The sequence below is a fragment of the Centroberyx affinis genome, unplaced genomic scaffold (assembly GCF_046629955.1).
Source record: "Centroberyx affinis isolate AG114_WGS23_722 - 3 ecotype Tasmania unplaced genomic scaffold, CSIRO-AGI_Caff_v1 ptg003320l_1, whole genome shotgun sequence".
Lineage (NCBI taxonomy): Eukaryota > Metazoa > Chordata > Actinopteri > Beryciformes > Berycidae > Centroberyx > Centroberyx affinis.
The window spans coordinates 77,014-104,973 of NW_027281322.1; the positions used below are offsets into that span (position 1 = coordinate 77,014).

At 42.1% G+C, this 27,960-nt stretch overlaps 2 protein-coding genes across 6 annotated transcripts in view; both read left to right on the plus strand.

Moving 5' to 3' along the window:
* iqgap1 (IQ motif containing GTPase activating protein 1) overlaps window positions 1–12,282 on the plus strand; it is a 49,842-nt gene extending 37,560 nt beyond the window's left edge. For both annotated transcript variants that reach the window (XM_071538633.1, XM_071538632.1), the window contains exons 19-37: window positions 55–225; window positions 398–481; window positions 571–642; window positions 1,008–1,077; window positions 1,221–1,585; window positions 1,887–2,050; window positions 2,285–2,509; window positions 3,846–3,986; window positions 4,133–4,217; window positions 5,094–5,326; window positions 5,655–5,787; window positions 5,947–6,049; window positions 6,719–6,854; window positions 7,001–7,088; window positions 7,739–7,948; window positions 8,059–8,225; window positions 9,045–9,167; window positions 9,786–9,894; window positions 10,898–12,282. In XM_071538633.1, coding sequence (XP_071394734.1) covers window positions 55–225; window positions 398–481; window positions 571–642; window positions 1,008–1,077; window positions 1,221–1,585; window positions 1,887–2,050; window positions 2,285–2,509; window positions 3,846–3,986; window positions 4,133–4,217; window positions 5,094–5,326; window positions 5,655–5,787; window positions 5,947–6,049; window positions 6,719–6,854; window positions 7,001–7,088; window positions 7,739–7,948; window positions 8,059–8,225; window positions 9,045–9,167; window positions 9,786–9,894; window positions 10,898–11,011 — 2,793 coding nt within the window. In that variant the 3' untranslated portion in view covers window positions 11,012–12,282. The remainder of the gene's footprint in view (window positions 1–54; window positions 226–397; window positions 482–570; window positions 643–1,007; window positions 1,078–1,220; window positions 1,586–1,886; window positions 2,051–2,284; window positions 2,510–3,845; window positions 3,987–4,132; window positions 4,218–5,093; window positions 5,327–5,654; window positions 5,788–5,946; window positions 6,050–6,718; window positions 6,855–7,000; window positions 7,089–7,738; window positions 7,949–8,058; window positions 8,226–9,044; window positions 9,168–9,785; window positions 9,895–10,897) is intronic.
* A 1,671-nt stretch (window positions 12,283–13,953) lies between these two features.
* Window positions 13,954–27,960, plus strand: part of crtc3 (CREB regulated transcription coactivator 3) — a 39,616-nt gene continuing 25,609 nt past the window's right edge. For all 4 annotated transcript variants that reach the window (XM_071538636.1, XM_071538637.1, XM_071538638.1 and 1 more), the window contains exons 1-4: window positions 13,954–15,178; window positions 18,074–18,184; window positions 20,117–20,245; window positions 25,199–25,260. In XM_071538636.1, coding sequence (XP_071394737.1) covers window positions 15,047–15,178; window positions 18,074–18,184; window positions 20,117–20,245; window positions 25,199–25,260 — 434 coding nt within the window. In that variant the 5' untranslated portion in view covers window positions 13,954–15,046. The remainder of the gene's footprint in view (window positions 15,179–18,073; window positions 18,185–20,116; window positions 20,246–25,198; window positions 25,261–27,960) is intronic.

The window sequence follows — 27,960 nt, forward strand, 5'->3', positions numbered from 1 at the left end:
TGCTCGTTGTTTCGTAGCACCGTGTTAAACTGCTTGTTTCATTCTCCCCATCAGTCTGTGGTTTCTGGGGTAACCACAGCCTACAATCGAGAGCAGCTGTGGCTGGCCAATGAGAGTCTAATTGCCAAGCTGCAAGCTCGTTGCCGTGGCTACCTGGTGAGGAATGGCCTAAAGGAGCGGGTAAACTTCTTGAAATCCCAAGAGCCAGCCGTTACAAGCATACAGGTGAGTTAGACCCCATCCATCACCTTGACTGAAATGATCTTATGGGATAGGAGACAGTGAGAGAAAATACAGGATTAAACCTTGTGTGTGTGCTTCATAACTTCAGAGTCTGATGGCTACACTCTGCTGTCTGCTATTAAGACTCATTACTTTTTCTTGATCTCTCTCTCAGGCCCACTGGAAGGGCTACAAGCAGAGGAAGCATTTCAAAGACCGTAAGCAGTATCTGAAAGACCACAGTGAAGATGCTGTCAAGGTAAAAGGCTCATGTGATTTCCTTAATCTGAATATTATATGTAGTATTTTTACAATTGAGACTCAAGTGTTGATTTTATCTTACCACAGATCCAAGCGATGGTTCGGATGCACCAAGCTCGCAAGAAATATAAAGACCGTCTAAAGTATTTCAAAGATCATGTAAGTACAGCACAGAAGCCTTAAAGTAGCCTAAAAGAAGCTCCACTACTTCAATTTCTTTAACTTCAGTTTTTGAGAGTTTATCAGAACCAAGAGATTACATTTTAATTTCTAGATCACAAAATTAGCACTCAAAGTAAACAACCTGCTTGTTACATAATGGAAGCATTAAGTCATGTTGCCTGTACAGAAATTTCCCTTGACACATCCACTGACATTTACTCTTGGTCCTTTGGGGTTTGAGGGAGGCAGATTGCTCATTTAGCACTCTCTGAAATGTCATTTGCACAATGAGTCACAGTGGATTACTTTGTCTATGACATGGACTATTGATCAGCCGAGTGATTGCTGTTTTTATGTTGCAGATCAATGACGTGGTGAAGATTCAGGCTTTCATTAGAGCCAACAAGGCCAGGGACGACTACAAGACACTCAGTGAGTAGGATCCCAAAGACTGTGGTCAAACGGACTTTATATCACTTTTCGCTATGGATTGGTGTCCAGTTTTGGTTTGTTTTCCAAAATAAGCGCGTCCATCACATCCACTGCTTTCCTGACAAATGTCCCTCCTCCCACAGTCAACGCTGACGACCCTCCGATGGCGGTGGTGCGGAAGTTCGTCCACCTGCTGGACCACAGCGACCAGGACTTCCAGGAGGAGCTGGACCTGATGCGGCTCCGTGAGGAGGTGGTCACCAACATCCGCTCCAATCAGCAGCTGGAGAACGACCTGAACCTGATGGACATCAAGATCGGCCTGCTGGTGAAGAACAAGATCACGCTGCAGGAGGTGGTGTCCCACAGCAAGAAGCTGACCAAGAAGAACAAGGGCCAGCTGTCAAACTTGATGATGATGAACAAGCAGAAAGGAGGCCTCAAGGCCCTCAGCAAGGAGAAGAGGCTCAAACTGGAGGCCTACCAGTACCTCTTCTACCTCCTACAGGTAATACACGTGTTTCTGGTCTTTCTTTTGACAATTACTATTCATTTCTATTTGGAAATGTTTTTCTGCTTTTTTTCTGTCTTTTTTTGTGCTGCTGATCACATCCCCACACAGTCCTTTGTCCATCAATAGTGGGGGTTGCGGTTAGTTAGACAGATTCAAGAAATAAAAACAAGCAACGGAAACAAAAAGTTTTATTGCACTGTCAGTTGTTCTGTTAGGGTTGCAACTGTCTTATTCTATATCTGTCAATTTCCCTTTTTTTTGTACCTCTTTTAACCAGAGTTCTTCTTCCTTTCAGACCAACCCCACGTATCTCGCCAAGCTGATCTTCCAGATGCCACAGAATAAATCCACTAAGTTCATGGACTCTGTAATCTTCACCCTGTATAACTACGCCTCTAATCAGAGAGAGGAGTACCTGCTGCTCAAGCTCTTTAAAACCGCGCTGCAGGAGGAGATCAAGTGAGAACCAGATCCAACATTCCCCACATGAAACCTACTCAGAAAAAAGTAGACAATTGCCAGAAGAGTAACTGTCAGCCTGCTGGCCCTAGCACAGTTTTAATCACCTAGCGAAATGATGACGATACTGTACAAAATAAATTTATAACGTATCTTATTCATATTTATCAAATTAGATATCGGTCATGAATACTTGTTAACAAATTTGAATGCTGCTTTACCGTCTGTCCACAGATCCAAAGTGGACCAGATCCAGGAGATCGTCACAGGAAACCCCACAGTCATCAAAATGGTTGTGAGTTTCAACCGAGGCGCGCGGGGCCAGAATGCACTGCGGCAGATCCTGGCGCCGGTTGTCAAGGAGATCATGGACGACAAAGCGCTGAACATCAAGACAGACCCGGTGGACATTTACAAGAGCTGGGTCAACCAGATGGAGACGCAGACTGGAGAGGCCAGGTGAGGCTTAAGGCGGAGGCCAGTGAGATGAGATGTACTGCGCTGTACCCCATCTGAAGGCTTTTTAAGCAGCACTACTTCTACTGTTATGCCCTTTCACTTTCCTATGCTCTGGTTCTAGTTTCTTCATTTTATCGGGACATTAGCTGCATTAACATGGAGCATTTTAATCAGAATAGAAGCCCAATCAGAATAAAAATGCCTCATATAACCAGCTCATTCAGAATGAACTGGCCCAATCCGAATGAAATTTCATTCCGTTTGAGAGGGGTGGTTTAACGCTTTCATAATCCGGTCGATGGGCAAAATTTCATCACGTTAACACTCATTCCAATCACTTTCTTTGATAGGAATATCTTGACTCTTTCTGCACATGCTCGTGCATTTGATGTAAGTAACGTCAATTACGTTATAATTAATAATAATACAATACAATACAATAATACAATAATACAATAACAGTGCCAAGCACCCGACACAGGTCCATCTTTTAAAAACATAAGCCCATGTTAGAGTGCCGGATTCTGTGTTTTGTGCATGTCAGCAACTTTTATTTTCATTACATACATTGGAGCACGTAAACACACACCATGCAATCCTTTTATTTAACGCTCATGTAAACACTTGCAGGTGAATCCGCAATGGGAATGAATTCATTCAGAATGAAAAAATAACACTCATGTCACCGCAGCTACTGTTTGCTAGATGTCAGGAATTCCATTTCTGTATCTAGAAAGGAAAGTCGGCACACTGTAGCTCTTTTGCTGCTTTATTGGCACTACAAAGAAATTCCATTTCTTCCATGTCGTGACTAATTCTTCCAAAACATTTCTGTTGTGCATTGTGGAATTACTTCTGCACTTTCTCATCGGCCCATAATGTGATTAGTGCTTGTATTTCTTCTGTTTCCCATTGCTGCAGTATTTTATCTGTGTTTTCCATTGTTTGTTTTGTTGCTTTATCACCTTTCTACAACCTTTTTTTTTCGTTCTGTTTATTTACACCAGCTGGATATTTTAAAATGGTGGTTGTGCGTTGCTTGTGCGTCTCTTACGCAATGACAACAATCCTGCCAGCAGCTTTTGAAAGCAGGCTGGTGTCAGACACATAAGGGCGCTCTATCAGCACGCTTCTACTGTAAAATAACCGTACTGAACCATGAACAAAATATAACATACTGCACCGTGACAGCACACTACTGCAGTGGAAAAAAAGCATGCTAGCGTCTGCAATCAGCAGTTGCGATGAACAACAATGGTCCCTCCTTTTCTCTTCTTTCTCTTGAGCTTTCCTTCTTGTTTTCCTCATTCCCTCTTTCTCCCCCTGTCCTTCACAGCAAGTTGCCTTATGACGTGACTCCAGAGCAGGCTATGTCCCATGAAGAGGTGAGGACAAGACTGGAAGCCTCCATCAAGAACATGCGGACGGTCACCGACAAGTTCCTGTCTGCTATAGTCGTCTCGGTGGATAAAATCCCGTAAGTTGGTCACTTCCTACATCGCTCTCTGCAAGGATCAGCTTTTTACAGACTCTCCAGTCCAGCTGGTCCAAACCAACAATTGTGTTTTTCAAACCTTGTATGTCTTACATTGTCTGTTGTGTGTGTGTGTGTGTGTCTGTCAGATACGGGATGCGCTTCATCTCCAAGGTGCTGAAGGACACCCTCCATGAGAAGTTTCCAGATGCCACAGAGGATGAGCTGCTCAAGGTTTGCCTCCTTTTTTAATTTGGAATCGGTGTTAATTCCTCTTTGCTATCCTGGCGGGTTGGACAAGCACCACTCCTCTTAACCTGTCCTCTTCAATGAAAGAGTGTTTTGTCTTTCTTCTTGTCTTGCTCTGCTTTTCTACCCCCCGCCCTGTTTCTTACTCACTTCTTTCCCTTGTTTTTTCTCTCTCTCTCTCTCTCGCTCTGCTCTTCGCTCCTTGCTGCTAGCTCCAGCCTCTCTGTGTGTAGGGGGGGGGTGTCCTTCTCTCTGCCTGCTGACATCAGGTGAGACAAGCCACTCTCCTGGCTCTCCTCCTGTTCCTGCCCAAGCTGTGTCCTAACTTGTTCAAAAACTATTTCTCATTTCTCAACAATTTCTACTTGGGACTGGAATATCAACTCCTTTCACTGACGATTAATCTGACTAGCCTTAAAGTAGAAAGGCACCAAAGCAAACATAACTGACAACTCATTTTGTGTATGACAAAAATATGCAACTCCTATACAACTCGGATTTAATGAATAATCATACTGATGACCCATCGAAGGTTATAGCTCTGTTTGTTGGTTTAATTTAGTTTAACTGCATAGTATTTCTGTTGATGATGAGTACATCATGTAAAACCTTTAATTATTCCCATTCTAATTCAAACCTACTAACAGTTTGAGGGGTGGATTGCTCATTAGTTTTACATGTTAATGTTTTTTCTTTCGATGTTTACAGGTCTTTTACATGTTAATACTGCTGATGTTAATATCTTTTGTCTTCATGAAGGGTTCATAAAGCAAGAAAACAGTCAAAAAAGTGAACTTTCTTTAGTTTATGATCATGATAAATAATTTAAAGTAACTGAGTATTTTGATTTTGACTCTCCAGATTGTGGGGAACCTCTTGTATTACCGCTACATGAACCCAGCCATCGTGGCCCCCGACGCCTTCGACATCATCGAGCTGTCGGCGGGCGGTCAGCTGACCACAGACCAGCGACGAAACCTGGGCTCTATCGCCAAGATGCTGCAGCACGCCGCCTCCAATAAGATGTTCCTGGGAGACAACGCCCACCTCAACCCCATCAATGAGTACCTCAGCGCCTCCTATCAGAAGTTCAGGTCTGACTCGTCTTCTCACCTGGCTCGCCCGCTTCTTCTTTGTTGCACGATGTTGCTCGACCCCTAGCCACGCCTTTATGTGTTTATATTGATGTTGGTCACTTTAGAAGTCTAAAATAGATGTATTATAACTGGCAGTTAGTGTGGTTTAAAGTTTGGCAGGGGGGTCTAGGGTCAAACTTTGCACAGCATACAGTTACCTGGGGATGACGTTATTCAGCCCCCTGTGTCTATAGTTTGTCTCCTGTTGTTTCCTGCCTCGTCTTTGCTGTCTGCAGCTCTGTCTCTCTTGGCCCATCTCAATTTGTGCTTCCGTCTTCCATCACAGGCGTTTCTTCCTGGCAGCATGTGACGTTCCCTCGCTGGAAGACAAGTTCAACGTGGATCAGTACTCTGACTTGGTCACCCTCACCAAACCTGTCATCTACATCTCTATTGGAGAGATCATCAACACTCACACAGTGAGTTTGAACTCCGCCTTACACACCTCACTCTTTCTTTCTCAAATCTCAAAGTTATTCATGTCATTCAGTATCTAAGTTGTTCATTTTGTGATGCTTCTGAGAGGTTTCTGTCATCTGTGACTAAGTTATGCCTGCTATGCTTTGCTTCCCTGTTAGCTGCTACTGGACCATCAGGATGCCATAGCTCCAGAGCACAACGACCCCATCCATGAGCTGCTGGAGGACCTGGGGGAGGTACCGACTGTGGAGTCCCTCATCGGTGAGAACGCTTTCTTAGTCAGTGATGTTCCAGTCAAACCAGCAACATGTCAACAAAAACATGACTGACATGAGGATAGAGGATTAGGCTCAGTCTCCCAACCTAAAAGCAGGGTAAGAGGGGGCATTTCTTGCCCCCTTGATCTGGATTTTATGTCTATTTTGGTCCTTTTTGGGGGAAATTTAGTGAATACATTATAATAATACACAACAATACTTCATTTGTACCCTTAAGATTTGTTTTAACTTATTTTCCACTGCTGGAAACTGGCGGCTGTCCTTACAGAAGAGCATGGTGCCATTTTCCTCTCTCTGTCCACAACAAGTCTATCTTCCACCAATCGACTGTGAATTTTTTTTATTTTATTTTTTTTTACGATATTGGTAGTTTTATTTTTTGTGTTGACGTAGTAGTTTATGTGGTGTCTGCATTTTCTCCTACTGTTGGCTGCGTCGTGTCAACATTTTCTACTGCTTCAGACTGTTTACTGCATTGTTTTCAGATAAAAAAAACTGCTCCATTTTTCTGGCCCAGAATGCGCTGGAAAAAATCTTGTGATCTCATGAATGTTTGACAACTCAACAAAATAAATTGACTAACCAGTGTATTGTGATCTTGTCCTTTGAACTCACTAAATGACCTCAACTGATCGCTCCCTCCCATGCTCAGGTGAAAATCCTCTCCCCCCTGACGACCCCAACAAAGAGCTGATGGGGAAGACTGAGGTTTCACTCACACTCACCAACAAATTTGATGTTCCTGGTGAGGCCAATGTCGAGATGGATGCCAGGACCCTCCTGCTCAAGTAAGTCATCCTGTAGATCGAAGCCCCTTCGATGATTATGATTACAAATGTTAATTTCTCACATACCTAAAGAAATACAGTAATGTAGCTGTTTCTTAAATGTAAATTGTTCCTTACATCTCTGTGTTTCTTGCGTCTCTTCCCAGCACCAAGAGGCTCATTGTGGATGTGATCCGGTTCCAGCCCGGCGAGACGCTGACTGAGATCCTGGAGTCCACAGCCAGTCCAGAGCAGGTCAGACTGGGGGCAGAGTTAGGGGCAACAAGGGAAATACCCCGCTGACATGTTGACCCAAAATGAAGAGACGCTTTAAAGGCACTACATTTAGCATTTTAACATCAAAATTGAACTCACAAGAACTATAACTTTGTAGGAACAGTGACAGCTATAATAACTATTCAATGCAATGCAAATCTTAATTTGAATGTATAACACAGTTGGGACGAGATGAGCGGTAAAGGAGGTCCTTAATGACCTCAGTGTCAAAACAATGCATCAGTGCTATTCTGCCCTACAAGGCAAACAGCAGGGACAATTTTGAAAAGGTCAAACGTCATGACAAAGTTTAGATTTAATTTGAACAGAAATTAGACCCCCAGGTGCTAGTAAACAACATACAATATATCATCCACTTCTGTACCAAGAATAGTTTTGTTAGGACAGCAGAGAATGAAAAAAAATGTGATATCGATTCTTTGGGGAGAAAAAATGTATACCCACTTTGTCACTTTCTACTGACAGCTCCAAATGAAATCAAACTGCAGTGCTTTTTAAATAGATGACAGACTGGATGTGTTGTCTGTGCTTTAGAGATATTGATAGAACTCTTCATATGCACTACTTTTCAAACTGAAACGACATCATCACGTCTCCCCGGGTGACAGGAAGTGGAGTACCAGCGCGCGATGCAGAGGAGGGCGATCCGGGACGCCAAGACTCCAGAGAAGATGAAGCAGGTGAAGCCGGTGGTGGACGACAGCCTGACGCTGCAGGGCAAGAAGGACAAGATCAGGAGCAACCTGCAGAGGCTGGCGGAGCTGGGCAAGGTTCACCCTGAGAACCGCTACCAGGACCTCATCAACGACATAGCCAAGGTGAAAAATCAACTATCAAAACCGACTGTTCCCGTATACAGATGCGTATTTATCATTAAAACAATCTCCACTGTGTTTAATCGATGTGTGTGTTCATGTGTGTATTACAGGACATCAGAAATCAGCGGCGGTATCGTCAGCGCCGGAAAGCGGAGCTGGTGAAGCTCCAGCAGACCAACGCTGCCCTCAATTCAAAGACCAACTTTTACAACGTGCAGATTGATTACTACAATCAGTACATCAAGACATGCATGGACAACCTGGCCAGCAAGGGCAAGTGAGTGGCCTTTGATCTTAAAACATCACATGCTTCTAGTTTGTCTTTTACTCATAACGATAATCCGTGAGAGAGATTAAAGGTTTCGACATGTGCAGTGGTTTTCAACCCTGATCCTCGGAAACCCAGAGTCTTGCTAGCTTTCATTCTAGCCATCTAATCGGTGATTATTTTACACCTGTGATGCAAGGTGAATGCAGTTAACTGAAATGATCTACCTGGTACGATAGAAAACCAGTACTTCCCAAAGGCCAGGATTGAAAACCACTGGATTAGAGCTCCACTTCTATCTTATATAGGATGTTTTGGGGTCATAGGTGAGACCAATAATCAAATCATATTTATATCAAGTAGGTTCACATCAAGTTAACAGTGTGCGTACGAGAAATCATCAAAGTAGACCTACAAATCTATATTCTTTTCAGCAGAAACCAAAGATGCAGGCCAGAGTGCCAAAAACGTTTATTTCCATCATGAAATAAATACTGCTACTACAACCTCGCTCTTCTAAATCTACCCTCTGCCCACTGATGAAACGTTCATGACTGAACAATTTTGACCAATGAGAATTAATCTCCTCCAATTCATGATAGTGTGATTCTCGAGATATTCTGGAGCAATGTATAACATGTAATCATCACTCTTACCGCAAAAGCTATTCATAGGTATTTCTAAGAATACTATACTACCCTGAACGATGGAGCCCAGTCTGGAAATAGTGGGACTAGACTATCCACCACTACTGTGCGTCTGCTTAGATCTGGTTTGTTGTTGTTTGTTGTTGGGTTGTATTGTACAGTTGTCTTTCTCTCTCCTCAGGTTGTCAAAGAAACCAGGCGACAACAAGGCCAAGAAGAGTAAGCAGGTTTCACAGAAATACACCGCCGCTCGCCTCCATGAGAAGGGCGTCCTGATCGAAATAGAGGATCTGCAGACGAATCAGTGAGTTTTGCGATCAGTGAAACAGTTTCCCTGCTGTAATGGTGAACCAGGCTCTGAAAATAACTCCCACCAAGGCCAAATACCCGTAAAATTTGTCTTTGACAGATAAACAATAAGAGTCATCTGCCACAGTGGCCAGTAACCTTTTTGAGATGATAACATTTGAACGCCTCGGTTTTATAGTCTTTGTTCATTGTCTGTTCTCAAACTTTGTCCCTGCTGGCCACCGTACACTCTCTCTGACCATGAGCCAATCAAATCAAAGTAAAACAACGGCTCTGCGTCAAACCGGCTCCTGATTGGCTGCCTGTTTGATGCTTCTCTACACAAAGCAGTAGTGTCTAAACTTGTGTTTCTCCACTGCCTGGGTGGTTAACTAGCCTAACGTTAGTTGAAGATTAATATCAAATGGAAAATATATAACTTCAACTTTAACTTGTGTCTGGATGTGTGTGTGTGTGTGTGTGTGTGTGTGTATTGGGGGACAGGGGACATATTTATTACGGGGGACAACATGTTTCCTCATACAAGTTTTAGCAGTTCTAGTTTGATCAGTTCTAGTTTGTCCTTTCTCCAATTTCATGGGTGTTCCTCCTCTTTGTTCTTCTCTCTTCTCAGGTTCAAGAATGTTATTTTTGAGATTTCCCCATCAGAGACGGTCGGAGTGTTTGATGTGAAGGCCAAGTTCATGGGTGTGCACTTGGAGACGTTACAGTTAGAATATCAGGTATTATATCTCTCTTTTTTTTTTTTTAAAGAACTAGTCACTGCTTTTCTTACATTAGACATTAGATGTTTCTGTCTAGACGTTTTGGAGAGAATCTCAGTAGAAACTTAAATGTTTTTTTTTTTTTGGCCATTCAAAATGCCCTGATTAAACTTAAGCTAGTGCTAGACCCAGATAAGACAAAATACATGCTCTTTACCAGTTCAAATACAAGAAATCTGGTTAGATGAAAAACTGTCTTTTAAAACCCATGTCAATGAACTGACTAAGAAACTAAAGTTTAAACTGGGTTTCTTTTTTAGAAGTAAGCAATGCCTTACAATGAGTAGTAGGATGCAGATTGTACAAGCAACATTTTTATCAGTGCTTGATTATGCAGATGTAATCTATATGCACGCTGGGGCCCTGACACTCAAACCCCTTGATACTGCTTGACATGCTTAGAACACATCATTGTATTCTCTATGAGAAAGTAGGATGGCCATCTCTTACCACTCGAAGAGAACAACACTGCCTTTTGTTTATTTACAAAGCCTTACGTGTGCAAGCTACCACTGTATTTGTCTTCGCTTTTAGGTTTCAGTGCTACAGGATATCATACACGTTCACAGGCATACATTAGATTGGTCATTCCACGTATGAACACAGAGTAAGGAAGACCGCTTTCACCTTTTACGCTCCTAATAGATGGAATAGGCTTCAGGACTCACTCAAATTGGACCGACTTGTCTCCATAGAGACGTTTAGGGTGCTGCAGGATGATGCATTATATAGGGATTGCTCTTGTTTCTCTTAGTTTCTTATTTTGTCTGTATGTGGATTGTCTGGAAATAACTTTAACGTGAATTTTGTTTGTTTTGCTTTCTTGTTGTTGTGTACACAGGTCTCTCTTGAAAACGAGATCTCAATCTCAGTGGGACTTACCTGTTTAAATAAAGGAATTGAACTGAATGATGGTTAGCTGGAACAGTAATCCTTCAGTGTTTTCACGTTTCTCCCTCAGGATCTCCTCCAGCTGCAGTATGAAGGCGTGGCGGTGATGAAGCTCTTCGACAGGGCCACCATCAACGTCAACCTGCTCATTTTCCTGCTCAACAAGAAATTTTATGGAAAATAGAAGGAGAGAGGAGAGAGGAGCGAGGGGCCACAGACAGTTTAAACGCAACACCCACTTACAGAGGATTGCTGAAAGCCCCGACTCGCACCATCCTGCTTTTCCTAGATATTCTCCTCTGCACTTCTCTTACGTGCCTATGCAAATTAATGTGCATTATTTTTATTACACGCATCACCATATGTGCTTTATTCTTAATGGAACAGTCCAGTGTGCGAGCCGGCACACCACAGAAGCCTGCTGGAGTCGTTTGCTTGTTGTCTTCTCTGTTACTGCAATTCGGTCAAAGGTTTAAGATTCGTTTTATTTTTTGCTTTGAATATTACAAATATCTTGTGCATGGGCTTTGATTACTTGTAGAATGTATGTTTTATGTAAAGAGATCACATTTTATTTCTTTTTTTTAGCTGTTTCTCACTTGACTGATAAAGGCCTGATATTATAAACTTCTCTTCCAGTACCAAAGTGCTGTCGTACTTCACAGCAGGGCTGTAGTACAGGAGGCTGCAGTCTCTAAGTCTCTAAGTCTCTGCGTCGTCTGGACTCGGACCCAACGTGTCTTTGACTTGTCTGGGATTTGTGTTGGATGTTGTGTTTCTGCTTGAGACCAAAAAAAAAAAAGAAGCAAAGAAAGAAAGAAAATCATAAGATGCACTCCGTCTTCTCCAGTGTATTTTATTTTGAAAACACTGGAGTGTCATATTCATGAGTATTTTTCACATATTTGCCCACTGGTTTGGTATTGGTTTTGATTAAGACTCGACTTGCTCCTGTCTCAGTCTTGATTTGGATTCAATACCCCCCCCTCCCCATTCTGGCCTCTTTGGAAAGACATTAGTGCCAGGACAGATTGTATTTGAATTGCATAAATGTTCAATATTCAATCTAACAATGTCAGAGAGCATATTGCTACTACTAGTTTTCAGTAACATTCCTGACGTGGTTTCTGGTCTTTTGGCACAATTTCTGTGACGAGTTCCCGACTGAAATGTAGCTTGTGAAAGTGCAGAAACGAGACAAAGACAAAAACTTAAAACTGGTGAGTGAAAACTAGTGGTGTTAGTACCAGTTCGCTCTCTTAACATTGTTCAATTGAGTCTTTGCTCGTTTGCTTTTCCTGAGAGCCTGGGTGTGTCTGACAGCTCAATCTGAGAAAACTGAATTTGAAATTAAAGTTAAAAGTTTACTAGCAGTCACACTCAATTTCAATTTCAAGCCATTGCATTCCATTTCAAATTGTGCCTTACTAATTCTGTTTTTTGGGTTGGTTTTTTTTTTTAAATCACTTGAATTCAGTGGTTTTTGAAAAATATGTATTTTTTTAATTGACGGTTAAATATGAGCATGACAAATTCACATTTATGCCATTCAAATACAATCTCTGCTGGCACTAATCTCTACAGGACTTGACTCTGAGGTGACAAGTCATGGTCTTGGTTTGCCTTGGACTCGCCTGAGCTGGCCGTGACTGCAGCCCTGGTGCCCACAACTGACCCACAATGCATTTCTCCTCTCTCACCTCTCGTGCCTCTGCCGCTCTTCCAACTCTGACGCTCAGCAGAGAGTCGGGGAAACTTGGCTGTTGCACTTAAAGCACACAAAGCTGTGCTCGTTCACTGGCTTTCTCAGACTTTTCTGGGCTGTTGATCCTGTATAGCTGAAACACACATGATCGTCACATTTACAAAATCAGTTTAGTAAACAAAGCATAATTTAATGTTTGTTAATCTGTAAACCATAGGATGGGATCTAGCGGTAGACTAAGCTGAACGTTGAATACAGAGATTTGTTTTATAATGTCTTTTGTTGAACAGATTCAACAAACCTGTCCTTATTTATATTTTATGTGTTGTCAGTCCACGTTAAACTGTAGTTAACGTTTGCAAAGCTAAGGACAGAACATCTAGGGAGCTTCTTGGCCCTTCGAGCATGTGCAGTATTATGGTAAATTAGACTTCTGTGGCTCCAGTAGATGTCACTCTACACCATCCTATTTGTTTTTCCTGAAAGTATTCATATTGTATCAGAGTTTGACTTATTTCAAGAAGCCTTAAAATGAAAATCCATGCTGATTAATTGAACAAGATGTTGATTTTCTGTGTCTTGTAAGGTTTCCCTGATCAGAGGTTGACACTGTTCCCTGAAATGTAGCAGACCATGCTCTCTGTGCATCGTTTGCCCTGATTTACAGTCCATTAAATGTATTTTACTTGTTTTAGAATAAAGCTCTATAGATGCAACGTGTTTCCCCGAATCTGACAATTGATTAGATTATATTCTTCATTGTCAGTACAGCAAAATCCCATTTAGCAGCAATCCGTAAATGCAGCTAGTATAAATATACAATAAATAAATAATAAACATGTATGATTAAAAACAAATCTAAAAAAAGTTTTAAAAAAGGTACTATTGCTCTTAGGTCTGAGGTGGTATATCACGAGTCAAAAAGCAATGGCATTATCAAGGTTGCAGTGCATTCATTATAAGTATAATAATTGTTATTCCAAATTGAGAATATTTTCAGCATTCCCCAGTGTGGTTCAAATAGTTTGGTCCACATTATGTTGAAGCATGCAGCCACCATACTAAATATAATATATGTGGAGTGGATTCTTCTAACTGCAGATAAACATGAACTTAACACATCTGCATTTTTTCCCCATAGAGGAAATCTGTTTTCTCTGGCAGGGATTCAGTGTCTTGCTCAAGGACACTTCAGCAGGGTGCAGGTTTGCCAACACAGGGCTTGAACTGAGGTGGGTTTCTCTAATCACTAGGCCTCTCTCCCATTAGTTATTTCCTAAAAACAACAGTATCAATAGAGATAAGAGTCATCTGAAGCGAGGCAAGTTAATACGAGGCTGTGTCGCCGCCTTGTGGATCCCACAGGACTCGACGGTGTTTTACGAGGTAATGTTTTTCACGCAGTAGTATGAGGATAACAAGCCAGAGGATCTGAGTTGTTGCTACTAGCCTTGTTAAGGGACGGCAAATGAGATGATTTTTTAAACAGCATTTTCGCAGCAGAAATCTGATGAAGCAACGACGACGAACGGGCTTTACTGACGGCTTTGTTTATCTGTATGCAGTCGTCGGGTCGGAGTTTGTTCGGGTCTGACAGAAATATCTGAGAGCTCACCGTGCTGTGCGTGGATTAACAGAAGACTCGAATGAAGCGCTGTATCAATTTAAGTGTTAAATTGTGGATTATGATCTTGCATCCCATGTCAACATTTGCGTTTAGGGCTTTTGAGGCTAACTGGTAGGCTTCGTAACCTTGAAATTTAGTTTAGTCCGGACAAGACCAGCGGACACTTGTTGAAATTCAAATTCTTGAGCAAACCTTTGCCCAACTGGCCGTCAGTTTGGCTAACGTTATTAGCGACATTTAGCTAACGAGGGTAACTACTTTCTTTAACGCGAATTCGCACATTTCTGTTAGGTGTTGTCGGAGTTGGACTGTCGACGAGTTGGCAAAGTGCGTTTGTCAGAATTGTCGAGATGACACTGACAACAGCTTAGCTAACTTAGCTAGCTGCAGCTGTTTTTTCGGCTATCTGTTACCCTCTACGTTATGTTAGCTAGTAGCTAACGTTATGTCAACGCTAGATTCAAACAAGTGGTTCGCTGGTGAAATGTCAACATTGAGTCATATTATACCATTAAAGTCGTTTGAATAATACGCCGTTCTCATATAAAGTTACCAAATTTAACTTCATTGTACAATTCTTCTAACGCGTTGTTTACCTCGCTAACTTGGCTAGCGACGGTATAAGAAGACAACTTTCATTAAAGGGAGCTTTAGCTTAGCTGCGGTAGCAACGAGCTCGGCTTGCAACAACAAACTTCATCTCGATACTGCACAGTTCAAGTCAACCGTCTTGACTCGGAGTTAACTTGGGCCAGACAGCTATGCGAGTCTTTTTAAAGCCCTGATGGATTCACAGAAACGTTCTCCGAGAGTGCTCAAAAAATAGACTCCAAACTCCGTCTTTCACTTTTTCAAGTAGCTGAAGTTGTGAAACAGCGGCCCACACGATGTCCGGATCCCCGGGCACAGGTGGCTCAAACCCGAGGAAGTTCAGCGAGAAGATAGCGCTGCACAACCAGAAGCAAGCAGAGGAGACGCGGGCCTTTGAACAGCTTATGACAGACCTCACTGTTTCAAGGGTAAATACACTTAATGTTCATCTAATTGTCATTTACCAGTGGTCGTTTGGGCGAATGCATTCATTGTAATTATGGACAAAGCTCCCTCTTTCACATAGCCTTGGCTTGAGTGAACTGTCTGATGGGTGTCTGAGAGATTTCATCTGTTCAGCTAGATTCTCGTAGATAATCAGTACATTAATTCTGCTGCGGTAAACATCATCTGCTGGAAACTAATGGGGAAAATCAAACTATTATAAAGCACCGTCATCTTGCCTCATCCAAATAAAACTAAAATGGGACCAGTGTTTAAAATGTGCCCACATCATGGTAGCCTATAATAATTTACATAAGGTCTGTTTTTGGATTGCAGCCAGCTCTGGGACAGGAAATGGCATAGTGACAGGGTTTACAACTGGACCACGCGCCAAAAATTTCCCTTGTCCCTACTGCTATAAACCCCCAAAGGAAGCACTGTTGCATGTTAAAATCCAGATTGAATTCCAGACGACCCTGTTAGGGTAACATCCTGTCATTCTGTTATATTTGATTAGTTCCCAAGAGTTAAACCCTGATCTCCATTCGGCCTCCTGGGCACCATGAACACAGATTCTCTACATAGAGAAGGAAGAGTTGAACCAGTTCAGGAAGATGGCTCATGGTTTTGACTCATTATGTAGACTTTATCATAAATATTTGGATGTCCTCTGACTCCCATTTAACATCTGTCTCCCTGTCCCTTCCCAGTGATCGCTCACATACACAGTTTCAGCCATACTTAATTAGCAATGTGCCACCACTGCTTGGTAAAAGGTGGTATTAATGTAATATTAGCACATAATTGCATAAGGAAATCCCCCCACCCCACTGGTATAATGTTCAAGGATTCAGGTACCCCTTTATAGACTAATATCACTAACAACTAGACGTATGCAGATTTTGAGAAACTCACCTAAATGCCCTGGAAAACATTGATTTGTATTTTTCCACCACTCTGCAGCAGAATCAAAACATTTTAAAACCAGCAGGATTGATGCTCAGTTGATGGCTTAGATTCAGTGTTGAGAGATGCCAAAAGGTGATCAAAATCTTAATGTCTGTGCCCAACCTGATGGGCTGTTTTGAAAAGGAGATTGTAGAATACTAATATTAATATGGATAGTATGTGTTCTTGCTTTATGCAGTAGGTCTTAACCATATTGATCCCAGGTTAGACTTGCAAATTCATGTGAATTTTTATCCCTGTGTGTACTTTGTCCCTGGAGTTCACGTAGGTTCAGAATTCCTCAACGTATTCCATGAATTTCCTTATTAAGGGAGTTGTAATCTCTTTAATTTTGCTCTCCATCCCATGAAAATTTCGAGCATACAGTACACATGCCAAGGAATTAAAAATACTGTCTCCTGGGAGAATATAAAGGTTCTATTCATGTCATTTCCATACCATTGGTTCACAATGTGCCCTTTTTATGAGAGGGAGAGTTTTTTTTTTTAAATGGCCAGTCAAAGAGGATGTGGTTTTGAGGCGACACTGAATGAAGTTTGCCATAAGGTATGAACTGTCAGTGACCCCTGGGAGACAGAAAAGCCCAGTGAGTGAGGCTGAGCCTGGCCAGGGCGCAGGACACACCGCCAGCAAACAGCTGTAATTAGAAGTAGGACTGAATTTAAAATACCTGAGGGGCACTGAAGTCCTGTACATTGTAGCTTACTGTAAACTGACTCACTGTCAACTCATATAGCCTATTTATAAAGTTGCTGTGTTTGGAATAGCTGCCTACCACTGACATTGGAATAAGACTTTTAGATGGGGATTTAATTTATTTGTTTTCATCACACATTTTTTTTACATTTGTCCTAGATTGAAAATTGATGGTTATAGATGGGACATTTATGTTACTTTATGTTTCTATGCCTTCTAGTGCTGAACTAAATGTGGTTTTCTACTTATAGTACACTAGCCTAGCCTTAATATCATGTGATAGTAACATTCTCTCAGAGAGATGATCTCTATCCAGTCTCTGTAAATCTATTGATAAAATCTAATAAGGTCAGTCTTTGAGATTCAAATTTTGCCCTTTCAGCAGTGTAGGGAAGAAACGCCCCTCTAATTTGCCTATTCCTGATCACAATTGATGATTGACTCTGTTTACCATACCTTGGCAGAACAAGCTGCCTTCTGTTTTCTGTGAGTTGATCCTTGTGGCATCTGTTGGTAGGGTGTTGCTGGTTTGGAGGCCATACTATCTGTTTCCTAGAATGTGTTCTAGGTTGTAGTTGTGTCCCTGAAATTGCTGATATTACTACGTTAGGACAAATTGGTTTGACTGCACTTGAACATCAGTTCTGTGCTCCATTCCGATTTACTCTTCTTAACATTGACTCCTAAGCTTATTTGACCCATATAGGTCTTCAGTCTATGTTCCCAGCCCATCACGCAGTGCAACGCATGCTGCTTTTATCAAAGTGGTTCATACAAATATCAGTAGTTGGTCACACAATACAAAAACATTTAGTTTGCTTAAGACGGTAGGTAGTTGTGGTGTGAGAAAGTTAAGTTAGTTCTGTGGAGTGGCTGCTTGCTTTCTTTGCAGGTTTACTTGATACAACTTGGCTACTGATTTTAAACATTTGAATGCTGTTAATCCTCAGTGTGCTATGGATACTTGGAGGCGGCGATGGTCTTAACATGATAGATGGATGAGTATGGAAAATGAAAGTAACAACAATCCAGAAAGCTGTCAACTGGATTAATTTTGGTTGTTGTGTGAAGTCGCCCCTAGACACGGTCTGTTTTGCAGTTACGGGAAAACTAACCCCTAATCAGCACCAAAGGCCATTTGATTTCTGTATCCTAGAAGTGAAAGAAAAAACGTACAATTGTGTCTGTCTGTTTTTCTCCCCCTTGACTGACAGGTGCAATTTCAGAAGATCCAGCAGCTTCGTTTGTCTCAGTCGCGGGCGCAGTACTATGGAGGTTCTCTGCCCAACGTCAATCAGATTGGCAATGCCAGCGCTGACTTTCAGGTAGGATCTTAACACTGCCCTCTTGACTTGGACAGCTGCCTAGGTTGCTTACAAATATTTCACTTTTTTACAAGTTGTACTGATGCTGTAATCAGTGGAGTGGATTGTTTTACATGACTGTATTTTAATGCTTTCCTTCAAACAGAAAGTGTTTACTGTAAAACTGAACGTAGTGATTTTCTGGAAATCTTTGCTCACCTTGTAATTACTGTCTTTACCAAATTCAAGGTCTTGTTCTCAGCCTGGGCTTTCTCGAGGCCAGTTTTGTCTGACCACAATGAGCTCCTATGCTAATGTTCTCTACTGTAACGGAAAAATCAACACAACACTGTACTGGACCTTCACAAGTGTAAAAAAGCCTCTCCTGAGAATGTTAAATAATTCAGATGTGCTTCTGAAGACTGGCAAAGATGGAATAAAAGATCAGTGCTCTCCTCTGGTTGCAGTAGTTCTCAGCCCTCCTTAAAGCAGTGCAGTGCTGTATGTGATCCAACAGTGCTTCTCTGTAGCAGCGGGCCTGTATCTGTGTCAGCTCTCTGAGGAGTGTGCTAGGCCGGGGTACAGAAGGTCCAGGTGAAAGTGCCCTTGTTGCCTGGAAGAATAGCCCTTTGAGGTGGAGCAGCAGGTAGAGCGGTGATCGCAGCACTGTGACTTGGTCCAGAAATCAATCCCCGTGTGGAGGGAGAAAGCCCCTCTCAATTATGAAGTCCACTCCTCCTCCGTGTTGGGAGGGAAGCTCCACGAGCTAAGTGGCTTCTAGATTCCACTTGATGATAATCATTTGTTAGCACTCATTCAGTTTAATGAAAGGATAGTACTTGAGTAGAGGGCTTTGAGACTGCCGTGTATGTCACTGGAACTAACACAATCAATTTTATTTAAAGTCACAATGAAAAGAAAAAAATACTTTTTCACCTGGTAACTAATTCTCCCTATCATAATGATCACCTATTTAATAATAAACTAGTCCATACCCAGGGGTGTGCCACAACTACGTGCAGACTTCCGGGGATGCGCGCACCACAACTCTGCGCAGACTTGCCAAAAATGCACATAACAGCGTAAATTGGGAAAATGGAAAAATCAGCTTCGTCAGTCCCTGCCTATGCCAATGCTCAATGCCCATGTGCAGTTTCAGATTGATTGGCCAACCCATCGAGGAGCAAAATGGATGCAGACAGATGGACAGAGTTTTCCTCATTTTATAGTAGGATGCCAAAAGAATTCACAACATTTTCTCTTTCCTCCTGTTTCATTCACTCTAACTGGCCAGTGCAATGTTTCTTGTAAACGGACTATATTTGGGTGGTCAGTCCAAGTAAATAAATTGCAGACCATGTGATTTTTTTGTTTTATTTATTTTGGTGATGCTGGCATTCAATCTTGGTGTTTCTGCTTAATGTTTTAAAAAAACAATGTTGTCAAGCACTCAAAGTGTGTTTAGTGAACAACAATGACCATAAGTCATTGCACCTATGACACAGCACATGGTATTGGTCAGAGTTGGTGCTCCTTCAAGTTGTGCTGGCAATGCCAACATGAATTGAGTAAAGAAACAATATGTGAAACAATGCAGGTAGCTTATGCTAGCTCATTAGCTTATAATAGAGTGAGAGACTTCAGGCTTAGTTGAGGCTAGTGCCTGAACAGAGATGAGATACTGAGCTCACTAAACGAAATGTCAACAAAGTGCAGGAAAAATACAGCATACTTAGATATGTACACACAAGTGAAAATTGATTAAAATGACTTGAGCAAGTGATTAGCAGTCAAGTCCTTCATTATTTTAATTGAGGAATAGAGAACATTTCACAAGTCTTTAATAAACGGCTTGTGCCCCCACTTCCCCACCCCCTGCCAGAGTAAAACTGTGGAAAACACTGCAGTGTAACCTGTCTGATTTAACCTGAACTCTCCCTGCCTCTCCCTCAGGTTGGCTTCCCCTCAGGGCTGGACTCAGTGAGAGGGACACGTCACCACGGTCTGGTGGAGAGGGTCCACAGGGACCGGAACCGCATCAACTCCCCCCATCGCCGACCCATCGACAAGCATGGACGGCAGATATCCTTCCAAGCCTGAATCAGGCACACGCTCCAGGGAAAAAACATCCCACCAGCCCATCTGCACATGATCTAGCCATCATCATGAAGGCTTATTGTGTAATATGGAAGTGGGTATTGTGGCTACCAGGTGGTTGGTCTTCATTGCTTTTTGTCATGGCAGTTTGTCATGGCCAGGTTTGTGTTTGGGTTGTGGTTCTATCAGTGTGATGACATTTTCCAGTGTAGGCAGCTGTTTTTAGGCCCCAGGAACAGAGTTAGTCATTATGCTAATGTGAAATGTGATGCAGAGATGGTGCAGTTTACTAATGCTTAATGGACACTGACAGTGGGAGCTTTTCAAGCAAACTGAATGCACACTCAAGTTGTGTCTGTGTGTGTTTTGCATGTGAGTGTAGCAGGGGACCATGGAGGATGAGTGTGCTGTGTTTTTATGAGCGAACTGCAGAGTTTCTGACTGGAGATGTGAGTGTGTCTAAGTGCTGCAAGGTTATAATTATCAGAGTGAGGGACATTTTTATCATCTTAACATTTTTATTGTCAACCAACCCAGTTTCCTCAGAAATTTTGAGTGTTTAAGAGCGGCAAAATCAATCATATATTGGTACATTTTGGTTATAATTTTCATGATTTATCGTCATATATATCAGTCTAAATATAAGAATGTCTAATTCAGGGTGAAAGGGCCCCCATTTACACTCCATGGCTAACTCCAATGAGTGCTGTGCAGTAGAGATGCAACCCCAGTGTTTGAACTTCAGAGACAGAAAGATAAGCAGGCACCAAACCTGCTCTGATAAGACTTCTGTCCTCCAAGTGTGAAAGCACTTGTTTTATGCATCAAAAAATGGATCATCTTATATCATTGGGAAATATTATCATGACAAATAAGATCCCGACAACCAAGAACAACACTGTGCCAACTTTGCCTTGGGGTTTTGGCTGCGTCTCAAAATACTATACATTGATTTAAGCACCTCAGGAGTTGCAACAGAATCCAGTTGGAGTGCATGAAGGCCAAGGACTCTGCAGGCCCAGTCCTCTCCCTGCTATACAAACATCTATAGTTGGAATATTATATGGTGCTTCTTCCCTTACATCAGCAGAAATCACAGCAGCAACCCTAAGGTAAAATATAGGGCTGTCAATCTGAATAAGAACCACAGCTGCTGTGACTGCTGCTGCAAGGAGTTTATAATATCCTGATTAAGAGAGACTGAAAGATAAAAATTGTCTTTTAGTTGATTTGTGATGCAGAAAAAGTTCAGTAAAACTGTTATCAAAATCTCCAGGGCAGAATCGATGTTGATATTTACCAAATAATTTGAGCGATTCCACCAAAATTGTGCAGTTGTTTGTTGAAGAGACATTTTCTATGTGGTGGCCTTTCGGCTACAGAACTCTATTCCTGTTCAGATCATTTAGACAAGATTGCAAGAGGGAGGTAGTGAACATTATCTCGTGTGATCGTGAAAGATAAGTTACAGGAAAAGAGGTGCAACGTTAATTTAGAACTCTGCAGAACAGAGTTAATGTAGAGTCTACATTAACTCTTTAGTCTTAGGCGTGTAAGAAAAGGTCAACATAACTACCTTACCATGGATACTTTTAGTAATAAAATCTGTTTTTTAATGTGCCTTGGCACAGTTGAATCAGCAGCCTGTCACTATGGTCTCTGATAGCTAGCGACAGAAGCTAGAGAGGAGCTTGTCCTGTGTCTGTAAAGCTCCATAGAGATCATTTGGAAAAGCTGCATAACGTAATGGTACAGTTTTCTGGTTCTGTGATGATATCATTGCTATAATATAATGCTCATTAGGACGTACATGTTGCGGGAAACATTGCACAAATCCACGTTGGTCTCCCATTAGTTGTCAATAGAGCAGCTCCAGGAGTGGTGGGATGTCATAGATGAGACTTTTTATTTCTAGCTGTGAGAGAGTTGTTCATGTTCACGATTCCCAGGTACTGACTGGGCTGATATGGGCAAGGCCATGGGAATAACATATGAGAGTTGTTACAGTGAGGGGTGTTCCACTGTTTAAATTGAGGAAAGTAGTACAAAGTCTCTCATAGCATACAGCAAACATAATAAACTGTTTCAAAGAGTTCCCCAGTGATCTAATCAATGTACTTCAAATTTGTTTAGGCAAGATAGCCCAACTCTGTGGTTTGTCAAAGTTTGCCCATATACTGTGAATAGGAGTAAAATGAAGAACAGACTGTATGGTATACAGCTTGAGTGTAGGCATAATTGTTGTCATGACTGTGGAGCTCTTATGGTCTGCTGTTGTTAGTATCAAACCAGCAGCGTTGTATTTTTGTATGCAGGTGGGTGGGGTTGGTTTCTCACACGTGCGTACTTGCATATAGATGAGAGAACAAGAAGGGCAGCAAAATGGTGTAAAGGTCACTGTTGAAAGAGAGAAAGTCTCCGTTTGTTGTCGGGGCGAACATAGTTTGACAGTCGGTTCTTGGTCACACTTGGACACATAATCCATTTCTGAGTGAACACACATCCCAGTCATGGACACGTTTAATTTGTCAACCCGCAATTCTCAGCAGAGGAAATGGTGAGCACATTGTGGTCCGCAGCTCCCAAAGTCTCTCCTTGTCTTTGCCTCCTTAAGAGAAAACAGGGCTTTTGTTTGAGCAGGGATGTGTGTGACAAAAGAGGTCAATTCTGTGGGGGTGTGTGGTAGTAAAACGTCCAGTGCAGCATATGACAATCACACATAGAGGAACGAGGCCAGGCAGAGGACTGTTCCTGCCTAACTTGGTTCTCTCCAACTTTTTTTTTTTTTTTGCAGGCACCATATGTCCTTCACAGTGGAAGCTTGTTTTTCACAAATAAGCCAAACTGTACCTGCCAAAATTAGACAGCTGGCTTTGTGAAAGTCAATTGATGTATCAATTGGTAATACAATTGTTTGTTGTAATGTATTACTCCTTTAAAACTAGTCCCAATGAACTCTATAGTTGAAGACACCCATTATAACCTGAAATATGTTAGCGGGAGGTAATTGATATTTTGCTGGAACTGTATAATAGTTCACAACCTGAAGATTGAGTCGCAGAATCACACATTAATTGTACAAAAGTATTGCACAACAGGACCCATCCCACAGCTGAATTCCTATTTAAATTCACTGTGCAAGAAGTTACCAGGTCCTCCAGTTGCAGGACAGTCTCCCTGCTCACTACACCAACCTGCTGAAAGCTGTTATTTTGTCCCAATACTTGGACTCCTCTGTGGAGTACTGGCTGCAACTGCTGTTTCTCTAACATGTTTTATTATTTGAGCAAAGTATATAGACAGAGGGTTCTCCGAGATATGAGGATGCATATAAACACCTGGTACTGAAAAAGACCTTGACTGAGGATGCATATAAAGACCTTATACTGAAAAAGACCTTGACTGGGACATCTAGTATCTGGAACACTGTGCATAGAAAAAACCTGTGCTACTCCTTCTGCCTTAAGAGCAATAGGATGTGGCACACTCACTGAGGAGTAGAGATATTTTTTAATTTAAGGATGGGATTGTTAATGGTTTTTGGGAGGTGGGGTATATATTTTTTTGGACAGCACTCGATTTATTTCTAAGGTGAGATTACTGTTTTCCTGTGTTTTTGTGTTCCTGATCACATTCCTTCCTCAATTTCTCTCTGTTTACCTCTGGCTTTGTTGTCTCTTGTATGTCTCTCAGCATAGCAACTTACAGTTAATTATGTCTGTGGAAATTTCAGCGGAAATCTATCCATGCCTTCTGGCTTGGATTGACTAATTTCCTTTGACACCTGTCATATTGTTATTGTGCAAAATGTTTAATGAATCCCACACAACTGCATGTCAGCAGCTCCATTAGAGGATTAGCCCTACTTTGGTTTGTGTCTTACAGTAACTGCAGTACAGCATCTACTACTTGTCATGGACTAGTTTTTGTTAGCAGGTCTCCTGATAAGATGAGCGTTGTCCATGGCATTTTGAGTTTGACCTATACAGTGATAGTTGTTGGGAGTCATTTAGCGCACAAACCAGTAAAATAACCTGTTGGACAGGATCGTTCCCTCGGCTCCTCTGCATCTGGGGAAACCACTCAGTCTCCTCTCTGCTTCCTGTGTGTTTGTGTATATTCAAAAAGGGGCTTATCCTTTGTTTTGTGTGAGAGGTGATCAGTGATGGCGGGGCTCCAGTCTCTGCAAATTTGTCTCAGTAGGTAGAAATATGTTACATTAGCCAGGGCCCACACAGGTGTTGAGTAGAAGAGAGATTGGTCTTAGCTGCCACACTACCTCTGCTTTAATCAACTTTGCTTTTGTTGATTGGTTAACATTTGATTGGGCACCCCTCCCCAAACAAGTTGCCGTAGAGGACGCTGCTAGCAGAGGAGCTTGACTTCCAAGCACTCTAAAATAGACTGTCAGCAAGACGGCCTCTTCTGAAGTCCTGCCCTCCCAGAGACAATGCCAGGAACTCTGCATAGGCATTCAGTAAGAAACCATAATGCTGTCATTGTTTCATTAACTCTTTGAAAAAGGCAGCTCTATTGTTCACAGTTGCCATTCACTGCACAGGGGTTTGAGATGAGAACATGTGCTTACACTATAAATGCATTATATTCTCTTTTAAACATATTTAATTTGTATCTTCTGTGTCTTTATGCTGTGCATTTGAGCCTAAAGCTGTTCTTATACCACATCCTTGTTTCATTTCTAAATGAAAAGGTCTGGCACTGCTCAGTGGAGAAGTGGACTAAGACGCCTTTTTTTGATCAAGAGTTTGAATCCAAGTCAAGACTGCAGACCTGTTCCACTCTCTTTCTTTCTCTCTGTCTTTCCTTTCATTCTGTGTGGTAGTATCTAACAACATAGAAATTCATAAAAATAATTATCTGAATTATCACAGTGATGTTTCATTATTTGCACCGCTGATTTCCTTAACTAAAGCCCACATGGAGAGTTCTCCGTATGGAGCGGTGTACCTGTCCCCACCTCCGGACAACAACTGGAGAAGGTGAGTAACGCCTCTGTTGAGCCACTGACAAAATGGTTATTGTCTTCTCTTCTTCCTCTAACTAGATTATTTTACAACAGGAACTGTTTCCTCTTGCCAACCTATTTCCTGTGTCAAGTTTCTCTGTGCCCACAAACATTGCCTTTCTATAGCCGAGCACCAGCCACCTCGATCAAACTTAGATCAGAAATGTGTCCCGTAGTTGGATGTCCAGAGCAGAATGGGGGCAGTGTGATGGGTGGAGTTGTTTGCCTTGGCGTTGTGTCTGCTCAGAAATGCTTAAAGTGTCTGGCTGCTGTGTTCTAACCCCCCAGGAAGGCTATGTCTACCAAAAGGTGTTTGACAGATAGCCTTTTGGTTTAAAGGTCATGCCCAACAGCAATCATCCTACCATTAGTTATTCCATGCTGTCAGCACAGCACCGCTGCCCTGTGGTATCTCTAACTCGACAGAGATTCAATCTCAATACTTGCTGAAAAACAATACTAGACTAGCTTGCCCTGATATGGGCTGCCAAGATCTCTTTTTCCAGTTCAACTGCCTGGTTGTGCCTACCTAGAGCAGTCAGTGTAATTAGTAGACTGCTTTTCCCCAGTGTTTACAAGAGAGTGAATTATGGCCCTGCGATAAAAAGCTCAGCCAAGCCCCTCCCCGCTCGCTCTCTGTCTCTCTGTCTCTCTTGTTCGATCTTCCCAGTTGTGTTTTGAATGCTAGTTTGGCCGGCTGCCAATCACCCTGCCTCGTCTTCCACAGCACAGACACAGCCAGTCGCCAACCTCCATGTTGAGTGTACTGTAACAGCTTGTAAAGGTGAATAAGGCCTACGCCCTCTTGTCATTGTTGACAGCAGAAAACAGGTTGGCTGACAAATGTCCTTACGGAGCGAGCAGACGTGAGTGTTCTTAGTGTGGGTGTGTTTCTGCCAGAGCCATGTGGCACAAACCACACAACGCAAACTCTCATGTTGAGTTTTTGAGTGGATTCACACTGATTTGTCCACGAGTATGTTCCGCCATGAAAGATCAAGCATCGTATCATTTACGATTCAGTTCCAGAACATTTTTATTTGCTGTTGATGATTTTGATTTAACCTTTACCATGTCCTTCGCCAAACAATTTAGTTCTTTTTGAGAATCTCTGTTTGAGGTCAAGTCGAAATATTGCTGTGCTTATGGTACATGTTGGCTTGGTTACGAGGTATACCCATTATTCATTCATGAAATGATCAAGTGCGCGCCTGCATTGACAGGATGTGTATTTGAACTGCCGCATGCCAAGTAAGACTGTTCATTATATAATAGGTTGGGCCAAATGATGCAGTAGTAGTTTGTGACAAAATGATTTGCCATTGAATGCATGTTAATGCCTGTTTTACCACAGCTTTGCAAATGTTGGGATTGTCAAAACATAATTTTCAGTCTGTGATGTTTTGTTTGGCTTTGTTTTCTTTAGCTGTCAGGAATTCCTGGTTTACCTTGCTTTCTAATCTTACATTTCTTTCAAATCCCTGCATTACAATAGCCCTGCACAATGGCCTGCTCTACTCAACTCTACTTCATTCTACTCTTGTTCATCTCTCCCTTTGGTTGTTGTTTCTCCACCTCCACCATTCCCCACCATAGCCCTCTCTGTGTGATTGGCATCAGCTATGTCAAGTCTCTGCAGGCCAAGCCTAGCCTCCTGCTCCAACCTGCAGCAGATTGTTGTCACAGTGTGTAACAGGGATATGCTTCCCCCTCAGCGGTGGATTTTGGCCCGCTTCACTGTTACAGGCAGAGATATACAAGTTTCCCCTCAGTGCTGGCTGAAATTCGCTGTGTCCGAGGAGACAAGAGTCAGAAAGTTTGGAGAAAATCCAGCCCATCTGCTTACCATCCAACCCATCTGCTTAGCATCAGAACTACAACAGAATTTTACAAGCGTTTTAGTTTAATTGTCTTCTGGGTTGCTGTTTTAGTGTTGGTCTGACTATTTACTGAACTTGTGGGAGGGGGTGTGACCAGCTTATATTCAAAACTAGGTTCTGATCTAGATCTTTCTTGCTCATATCTGCCCTGCATCTATTGCCTTTTCTAATGCTTTAGCCTAGAGATATGGGAGTGCTTTTGGCTGCTCTTGCTTATTGCTGGTAGCTCGTTGTACTCATGGCTTGGAAAATGTTTGGCTATGAGCCTTCTTGAAATGTAGCCCATCATGATCTGCCAGGATGTCGGGAGTGACTTAAATTCACGATTCATTTTGGTTGATTAACATAATCTGATTCTTGCAGAGCAGAGGAGAAATGGATAACAAGGTGGAGATGAACGTGACATGGAAGTCAAGTAGCTGGAGTAGAACTCGTCTTAATTATGGTGTAATTGGCAATAAAAATGCAGCAGGCATTTTCATACCTCTTCTCGTGAATATCAGACCAAAAAGGTTCCACAGATGAGATCAGAAGTCAGTACTGGTTGCATTTCCGACTCTGTTAGGCTCATGGGCTAAAGATGGTCATAGCCCAGAGGTAGCTGCATTTCTAACAACCAGTCCCATTGTAAAATGGTGTTTGTTGATTGTATTTTCCATGAGAGCTTACTTCAAATGCTACATTCTTCATCACCAAAGAGGAAAAAGATGACAGGGTTCAAACAGAAGCCACCAATTGAAATGTATTAAATTCGAGCTTTACAGATGTGTTTTTATTAATTGTAAATTGTCATG